At 45.5% G+C, this 9838-nt stretch overlaps 1 protein-coding gene across 1 annotated transcript; it reads right to left on the reverse strand.

Moving 5' to 3' along the window:
• Positions 1-7650: 7650 nt before the first annotated feature.
• On the reverse strand, positions 7651-9838 carry MFSD6L (major facilitator superfamily domain containing 6 like; the record flags this gene model as incomplete). The annotated part of the gene is made up of 1 exon (XM_026861256.1): positions 7651-9838. A coding segment is annotated over one exon (1728 nt), but the record flags the coding sequence as incomplete, so codon positions are not given.

A 9838-nucleotide genomic window follows, 5' to 3' on the forward strand; every position in this document is an offset into this window, starting at 1 on the left:
GGTCCAGACCACCTTTGAGTATCTCCAAGAATGGAAACTCTGCAACCCCCCTGGGAAACCTGTTCCAGTGCTCAGTCACCCTCAAAAAAACCTCAGTGTTTCCTGATGCTCAGATAAAGTCTCCTCTGTTTCAGTTTGTGCCTGCTACTTCTGGTCCTGTCACTTGGCACCACTGAAAAAATCCTGTCTCTGTCCTCTTTTCCCTTCAGATATTTTTGCACATTCATGAGTACCCTCTGAGCATTCTCTTCTCTAGGCTGAACAGTCCCAGCTTTCTCAGCCTCTCCTCATATGAGAGATCTTTCAGCCCCTTTAATCATCTTAGTGTCCCTTTGCTGGACTCTCTCCAGTATGTCCACATCTCTCTTGTACTGGGGAGTCCAGAGCTAGACACAGGACACCAGGTGTGGCTTCACAAGAGCTTAGTAGAGGGGAAAGGTCACCTCCCTTGACCTGCTGGTAATACTTTGTGTAATGCAACTCAGGATACGATTAGCCTTCTTTGTGGCAAGGGCACATTGCTGTCTCATGGTCAACTTGGACACGAGGTCTTTTTCTGTTAAGCTGCTTCCCAGCTGGGTGGCCCCCAGCATATACTGGTGCATGAGGTTGCTCATCCCCAGGTGCAGGACTCTGCACTTCCCCTTGTTGAACTTCATGAGGTTTCTAGATGTGTATAAGAGACAGGAGGAGCTGCACAGGCCGTGAGGGGTGGAAACGGCTGCGCGGGGAGGACACACGTGTTGCTCTGTCACTAAACCGCCCAGAACCGCCGTGGGACACGGGGCACGGGCCTTAACTGCCCCCCCCTAGGACACTGCGAGGAGGCAGGGGAGGGCAGCTGCGCCCTCCGCTAGAAGTAACTTTTCCCAATGGAAAAACACAACAGCAAGTGTTTCTTTAAGTAACCAGCGCCAGGCCCCGAGGGAATGGCCTCAAGCTGCCCAGGGCAGGGTCAGGCTGGCTCTGAGGAAGGATTTCTGTGCAGAAGGGGCTGTTGGGCGTTGGAATGGGCTGTCCAGGGCAGGGGGGAGTCCCCATCCCTGGAGGGGTTGAAGAGTCGGGCTGACCCAGCGCTGAGGGATCTGGGGGAGTTGGGAACGGTCAGGGTGAGGGTCATGGTTGGACTGGAGGAGCTTCAAGGTCTTCTCCAACCGAGATGATTCTGGGATTCTGTTTATGAGAGGGTCAAAGGTACGTCTTGGTCTGAAACTCAGAGGTGGGTGGGTAGCACCTGGCAGCACTGCAGCGGCAGGGACCTCGCCTCCCCCCAGCCAGGCTCTTCTGCGGGACACAACAATGACCAGTCCCACCACCTTCATTGAAGGTTTGTCCCAGCAAACTGGTCCGGGGATGGTGGGGACAGGGTGAGCAGTGCAAACCCTCCCGCTCACAGGTTTTACGCTTCTCCCTGACTGATGCCAGAAGCACTTACGCCACTGAGGATTCACACACAACCCGCTGACCACCGTGGGGACACAAACTCCGCACCCCCTTCCCAGAACACACAGAGGGGACACGCATCCTCTGCAGGGACACATTTCTCTGCTGGGACATGTCTGGAGGTGACACTGATGACCCCACGCTGGCTTTGTGCAAGAGCACAGGCACAAGGCGAGGCTGAGGCTGGTCTCAGGGACACCCCACCTTCCCGAGGGGGCTCTGGACACCCTCCAGTGCATTTTGGGAAGTGCCACACAAAGTCACTGGAGGCAGCAGGGGTGATGGCAGCAGAGAGGTGACGGCCAGGCCTGGGGGAGCAGCTGTGGGGCTCTGCCCTCTCATCCTGCCACCCAGCTGGCAGAAACATTGTTAGAAGGTGATAGTCAGTGCAATAAAATACGCTATCGGTGAGAAAAACAGGGGCACAGCAGTGTAAGGGCTGGGTCTGGAAGATCACCCCCTGCAGAGAAACTCCAGACTGTGGTACCTGCTATCAGGACCTTGCAGCATCCTTGTCTCTAGCTGCTCCCCTCCCCGGTGAAACAAGCTGCCGAGCTAATCCACTTGAAACATCCCTTCTGGAACTGATAGCAATCTGAGCAAAATCTTGGAATTTGAGTCTCCAAAACCCAAAGAGGAGCTGCTGAATTTTGATTCTGTCCCGTGTTTTAAACCAGAACATGTGCAACGGAGATGGGTGCTTCATTCACTGAGGATAACTGTGGCATATAAACAAAATGAGGAGACAAAAATTAAGTCTATGCGTAAAAAAAAAAAAGGAAAAAGAAAAAGGATCTGGGAGCTGCTGCTCTGGGTTAGAAATGTAGCAGCAGCATCTGAGAGCTGGTGAACTGTGAGCAGCAGCAGCAGCACCTCGCTCCGGCTATCCTCTGAAAGAACAGAAGCACCTCTCAGGCACAAAGCCACAAGGCAGCAGAAGTGTGCTGTAACCCCCCCAGGGCCGAAACAGGGTTTCTTCTGTAAAGTTTCACTATTGGAATGAATTGTTCAGGAATGCCCTGAGTTTTGCAAGGCAGCTGCACTTCCAGGCTCTCAGTTAGGCAAAGCCCACCAGAGGGACACAGCCACTTCAGGATTTGTGGTTTGGTTGTTTTAATGTGAAAGATAAGAATAGCCACCAACTGGCTGTTCCTCAGCTCGTTAAATGATGAGCATCCACCATCACTATAATTACGAACTCAGGTCTGAAGTGACTCACCTTGTTTTAATTGCTCCACAATGCAGAGAAAACAAGTAAATATTTTAATCAGTTCTTCAGTCAAATACTCTACAGGATTACTTCCACCACGAGTAGCCAGATCTGCTGTGGGATGTAACTTGAATTCAACATATTCGATACTCTCACTTTATTCTTAAAAAAAACATGGGATTAAATCAAGCAATCCAGAGTCATACACAGAGTTATGATCCAAATAACGCATGCTACTTGCTCTGCCATACCTAATGTAAGCACTACCTGCAAATCCATTTTGCAGACGTAAATGCAAGCCAAGTGCACCACATGGTACAGAAACACTCAGTGTGCCCCATGCAAACTGCCTGGCAGGCAAACCCCGTGGTTCTTCCCTCACCCAGTATGCTCTACATCCTCAAATCCATGGCTGAGAAGTTTAATGGGCCTTGAGGTGACTTTCACATTAGCCTACATGAGAGGAGAGTCACTAGCAGCAACACTTTCACAACACTAGCAGAACATTTCTTAAAAGCACTAGTATTTCCCTGTATGCAGTCACTTTTGTAGAAATCAAGCACCTACACAATAGAAAGTACACCTACATTATAAGCTTATAAACAGAAGATCATCCAGTACCAAGCAACAGTAATACAATCTCCCAGGCACTTGAAAGGTGCTGATAAAATACAAAAATAATTAAAACGCAGCTTGGAGAACATCAGGAAGGACATGAACATTTGAAGCTCTTCAAAGAAACAACCAGAGTAGGCAACAGCAAACAACAGATACCGCTAAGGGACATTCAACAAATTCCGAGTCTTCAAAAACATTCCAGGGTGATTCTCACAGGGCCCTTTGCTGCCAACCACTTAGGCACATCTTGGTGACAGAAGGAAGCCGAGTGTTCTAGTTTGTCACTTGTTGTGAAAGGACTGTGGTCCCACGACCTGAGTGCCTGTTCCTGTGGAGGGATGTGCGTGTCAGAATTGGACTTATTTAATGAGTTTATTTTCCTTAGGATATGTCAAAAAATCAGGTTCATGTTTTGAATGAAAAAATTTCTCAATTCATGCTTTGAATATTAAAGTTATTTCAGTATTTTAGTAAAAAATTCCTCCAACAATAAAACCCATGTTAACACAAGCCTCCTATTTTCAGTGTTGTAACTACATCCGTAGTTCCAACCCTTCAACCTGATTAGAGGTAGAAAAGTTCTCAAAGTTTCTAAAATGAAGCCACATTACCAACTACTTCCCTGTCTGCTGTACTGGTGAGATCGTGATAAGATAACTACGTTTTCTGTTCCTTGATTTCTTTGGTCAAGATTTCTAAATATTAAAGGTGAAGCAAAGGTTAATTTTAAAGTTGCCTCATACTCACCTTTACACTTGGGTTCACAGATTTATGGTGTCAACATACCAAATTTAAAGTAAAAAATTGCCCTTGGCCAGGAAAGTAATTTGTATTAAAGCAAAACCAGGCCCCAGGGAGGAACAATGCAGAAAAAAATGTGTGTTTCCTTAGAAATGTACAGTCTAAATTAGCAGAGATTCCTTTACATCAGCTCCTTCTTGATAAATACAGCAACGTATTAAATGCCAAGCTGAAAGCATCAAGGTATTTCAAGATAGACTCTTTTTTTCTCCTGCATTAGTACTACTTAGTGCTCATGCCAGTAATGGTCAGGAGCTGCCTAATACTTTTAAAAAGTCTATACAGGACCCATATTATGAAGGCATCAAATTTCAGTATTATGTTGTAATCATAATTCACCTAAGAGTTCAAATCAGAATGGGAATGTCTTGTCTGTACTTTAAAGATGAACAAAATGAGAAACACTTTTACTAGCAGCACTGAAGACAGCATGGACCATGCCTTAGAGACATTACACCCCATCACAGAAGAAAAGACAATTCAAGAGCTCTTGCTTTTAAGATTCAGAACATGCAGAATAACTCCACAGCACTCAAAAACATCACTCTCCCCTTCTTGTGAAACTACAGCTAAATGGACTTACTTTAAATGGACCATATCTACAATTCTGGGAAACGACTCATTACAAAAATACAAAAACCTCTCTGTGAATCCATCTGGGCAGATATCACTACAGTCCACAGAGAAACATGCTGTGGTGGTTGGCTGAATTACAGAAATCTTTGGAGAACAGTGGTGGTTTGCTGAATTATAGAACTCTGTGGAGAATATTGGGAAGGATCTTACTATGCTGATCAGACCCACAAGAAAAATGAACTTTTAGAGATCAGTGCCCACTGAGTTTTACCTAATTTTGTATTCTGAAAGTGCCACACTTACACAGTCAATTGCAGATGTGAGAGGCACGCAGAGAGGAGATAAAGGAAGCATTTGTACTATTCCATCATAAAATAACTGCCAGAAAGACAGAATCTGCAATTTTAGTTTCCTTATAACTTGGGAACAAATTTTTAAAAAGCAAGATAAGGTGCTGATGCAATGAGTTACTCAGATTCCAGTTCAGCTGCCTCAGCTCTATACCGAAACTACCTGCAGGGCCTGTAAGTTGTTCTATGATAAGCAAAGAGCCCTTTGTCATTTTTTGGCAAATGATGTCTCATCCAATAAAAGTGGTTTACTGAGATCCTTTGAAACCTCTCAAAAGGTACACATACATTGAGCTACGTGAAATATAAAATCAAAGAGCTACAAAGCCTGTCATTGTGCAGAACTTGTTCCTCTATGCTAACTATGGTTTGCTTCCTGTGCTAACTTAAATTAAATTGTATTCAGAGAAGAAGGACACAGCTCAACTTAGACCCTGGACTGACACCAAGGGGAAAAAAAAAGAAGTATTTCTATATATAGGCCTCTGAAATTTGCTTAAAGTTCACCATGAAGTAGGCAAACTGTAAAATCTTACATGATGTTATAATCACTTTTAACCTTACAATTGCTGCTTAAGAATAAAAGAAACAGAAGTTTCTATGCCAATTTTTTGGCAAATAGTTGCAAAGTAATGCAAAAATAACCACTGATGTCGTTGAAAATACATCAAGAGAATCTGTTTTCCCCAAAGGCAGTTTGATTCTTCCCAGTTACATCATATTCCCAGCAGCATTAAATGCCTTGGCACATCCGTACTTCTGCAAGAACAATAAAGCCATGCTCAGAGTGAAGTCTCACACAGAACAGTATAAATCCACCTCTTTCCTTACCTTTTTGGCTTGCAGGGTCTGTGACCATCAGAGGGGAAGAAATTGAGTCACCAGAGCTCACACACAGAAACTGTATAAACCCCAGTGGAAAATGATTTAACCAAATTGGTGATTTCTTCAGAAAATGAGCCCTCTGTCATGTCCACTTCCACAGGGGTTTGTAATTCAAACCATATTTCAAACTGCATAAATATGATTCTCCCCCGAACCAGCACCAAATGTGTTTATTGGATTAATAACTTTTTAAAAATATATCTTATTATGCAAGATTATTACACTGAAGTAAAGATTTGGGCCATACCTTAAATCTTCCCCATTCCCAGTGGCAGTGAACACCTAACAGCCAAGGCCAAAACACCCACAGAGGGAAGAGCCTGGGGGGGTCACACCACAGCTCTGCCAGGCACCCGCATCGCCCTGCCGCCACACTCGCAGCACGGATTGCACAAGCAATCTTTTCATTTCAAGGATTTCCTCTTTGCTAAACTGGAATTACAGCAGCTGACTTCGTGCTGAAGCAGATAAAAAGAGCACATATAACCCATTTAGTTGGCTTCAAGTGAGGGCAGCCACTTCCAGCTAAAGAAGCAACTGCATTTTGAGCCGTTCCAGCTATTTCTGCAGCGCTCATCTCACAAAAGCACACACGTCTCCACAATGTGCTGCTCGCAGTTAGGCTACTCAAGCCTGAAGTCAGATACTCTATTAACAAGTAATTAGAGTTCCTCAGGTATTATATGATAATAAGGCTAGGATTAATTCTTGATACTAAAATTGTTCTCGAGTTTGGATTCCTGGAAGAAGGTAACACCGTAATAAAAACTTCCAACTATTCTTGGCACGAGGACAATTCTGTCTAGTCATTCCAGTAGAGTATTCTATATGGCACAATGATTTGTGCCAGAAAAAGAGTTAATTGCCCTGAAAGCATTTGATGTACAGATAATCTGGAATCGATGGACACAGAGATTATCTTCACTGGCACTGGCTCTTCCCTGTCTCCAGCCACTTTCTACCGAGTCCAGAACACAGCGGGGTGACAGATTGCAATGCCACTTACATATTACAAGTTAAATATGCATTTAAATAAATATTCTGCTTCTTGCAGCTGTCTCATGGTTTGTAAAACATTAGGAAGGTGTTATTAAAATCTATCCCTCTGCAAAGGAATGATGCAGTCACTTGACCAAGTACCTAATTAACTGACAGCAGCTCTTGATGGTAGCTGAAAGGGCTGTAAGGCTCAAAGCTTCTCCACCAGCCCCATCCAAGGTCTGACACGGATCTTGTAATGAGATCAGACCACCAGTTTCTCATTTATAAGCAAATCTTATCTGTCAAAGAGGTGTTGAAATCTGTGAGCTTCTGAGGTTAAGGCAAGGCAGATAAAGCAGCTTGAGGATCTTTCTGGACTTAGCAGGCCCTGTTAGTTTTAGGTAAGAAAGGTGAGAGGAGGGCTGCCCTCTGGCCAGACTGACCCAGGGAGGATCACCAGCTTCAACCTGATCAACTTAGCCAGTGCCAAGTTCCTTCTGAATGAATACTGCCCTGCATTAATCCCTAGCCCACGGAAGCTGCTCAGATCAGGAGGGCAGACTGCTTCCTGGTCACCCGGAATGCTGGGTGCCACCTTCGGTAAATAAACCCGAGGAAGTCCACCGCCTGCTCTGCTCCATTTGGGCAGCCAGCAGGCACTAACTGCAAGCAGACATGACAGGTGTTTTCCAGCAGATGCCAATGCTGAAGCACACTTAAATCCCAAAACATGGGAAGACAGACAGTCTGTAGCAAAACCTGGTTTTACAAATCAAAGCAGAACAAATGAACCATTTTTTTATTCACATCCCTTATTCAGCGAAAGGAGTTCACAGACACAGCACCTTGAAAAAATTGAGTGTGCTGTTAGCATTACAGTATTTTTCATTCAATTGCATCAAAGTACAGGTCACAGCTTTCACTCACACCTTCCACAGCATCAGCTCTGCAGAGCAAGAATTCAAGTTTGCATTTTGACTAAAAAATTATCTACATTCATTTCAGCAAATGTATACCTGAAATACCTTGCTATGATTTTGGAAACAAAATCATTAAGTTAAAAAGGAAAAATTACTACAAGAATGCTATAAATTAGGAAAATAAAAAGATTTATAAAATTTTTTAAACAAAAATCTGTCTTGTAAGATATATACTGTATATATTTAGCACTTTAGGAATTAATGGTCATTTCTGGGCATCATCATCATCCCGCATTACCACTTGAACTCCTACATTCAAATCCAGATTAGCTGATCCCATGCTGTTGTGACCAACTCCTATTAAAGGTTTCATCCTTCATAGCTTTTACCAGCCAGTCCCTCTCGTTATCCTCATCAGAGTCACTCATATCACTGGAATCAGCAGCCAGGAGACGAGAATAATTAATTTTTTTCTGTCGTGGCAATTTAGATTGGACAACTAAGAACATGAAGAGCCACAGCACCAGGCACACGCTGCATGCACTGTACAGAACTGCCAGGCCAAAGTGTTTCACGACAAATCCTCCTGCAAAACTGCCCAAGCTTGCCCCTCCACCGTAGCAGAGGCCCTGGAGAACAGCGTGCAGGGACCTCTCCATGCCTGGAGTGGCTATGTCATCCACTGTCATGTTAACCACCCACCACAATGCACCACTGCTGAAGGCAGATAAAATCTGGATAAGCAGAACCGACCACGCAGTCCACAAGAAGGAGTAGCACAGAAGCTGTACTGCCAGGAGGCTCAGACTGACGGCAGCAATTTTGCTGCCCGAGAAAGTCCGCAGCAATTTCCCTTTGAAGAAATAAAGCAGAAGTTCAGCAAGTAGCCCAACAGCCACATAGAGCCCCATGTACAGCTCACTGCTGCCTCGGTCCTGCATCTGCCAGAAGAGAAAGTTGTGCACCGCAGACCCAGCCGCGCCGGTGAGGAAGACGGTGATAGCGTACAGGATCGCTTGGCCGTCGCTGCACAGCAGGGCCAGGGCTTTAGTGGTTCTGTTAACCCGGTCAGTTTTCCTGGGAACGTGAATGGGAAAAAAGACACAGACAAGTAACGAGAGCGTTACCAGGAGAGCATAGCCATAGAAATGGACAGCGAGGCGGGTGGTTGTACTGCTGAGGAAGCAATTCAGTTGATCCACAAATACAGCAATGCTGCAGGCACCTGCAGATGCACCCAGGTAACTCCAAATCCACAGCTTGCCATACTTATCAGTCGCATCAATGAAGTCGAGATACTCATAGAGACTCTCATCCACTGTCCATTCGAGAGAAGTAGCCAACAGCTCCCAAAGCACAACAGCACCCAGTACCATAAGAAAAATCTGATACTCTCTGTCTTGAAAGATGTTTTGCACTCCCTCGAGGCTGACATCTTGAGTGTCCTTCTGCTGGTCTGAAAGGTTTCCGGACACATAAGTATCTCCAACAGTAGGAAAAGTTGTTTTAAACAAAGAGAGCTCTTTGCTTTCAGTAGCATAAAGGGTTCCGTCAGCATTACCAGCAAGATCTATTGCAGCAGAACCCAGACTGCTTGTTTCCTTCTCCAGTCCACGTAAGGTAGGTCTGTAGGAGGCCGGCATTTCTGGTTCCTGTGTCTCCCAGTTAACTGCTTTCACAGAAGTTGTCCAGCCAGAGGGACCATCCAAGTAGCCATTTGTCATTGCATCCCCTTCACCAAGCCCTCTGCCTTTTTCCTCACGAGTATCTGTCAAGCCAAATGATCCCTGGAAGGCTGAACTGGTTAGCGCTGGCTTTCTGCTCACTATCAGAACATCAGCGGTTGTTTTCATCGTTTCTTTTGACACAGTTTTTGCATTCGTAACAGCACTCATGCTTAGCACACTGTAGCCGCTCACGCCCGCACCGGACACCGTGGCGGCGGCCCCTCGGTCCCCCTGCTGCCCGCTGCCGTTACAGTAGTTGTGCCCCTCGGCGCGGCCGGCGGGCGGGATGAGGGTGAGCAGCAGCGCGGCCCCCGCCGAGCCCAGCAC

Source organism: Athene cunicularia (genome assembly GCF_003259725.1).
Source record: "Athene cunicularia isolate RWA chromosome 18 unlocalized genomic scaffold, athCun1 chr18_part1, whole genome shotgun sequence".
Classification (NCBI taxonomy): domain Eukaryota; kingdom Metazoa; phylum Chordata; class Aves; order Strigiformes; family Strigidae; genus Athene; species Athene cunicularia.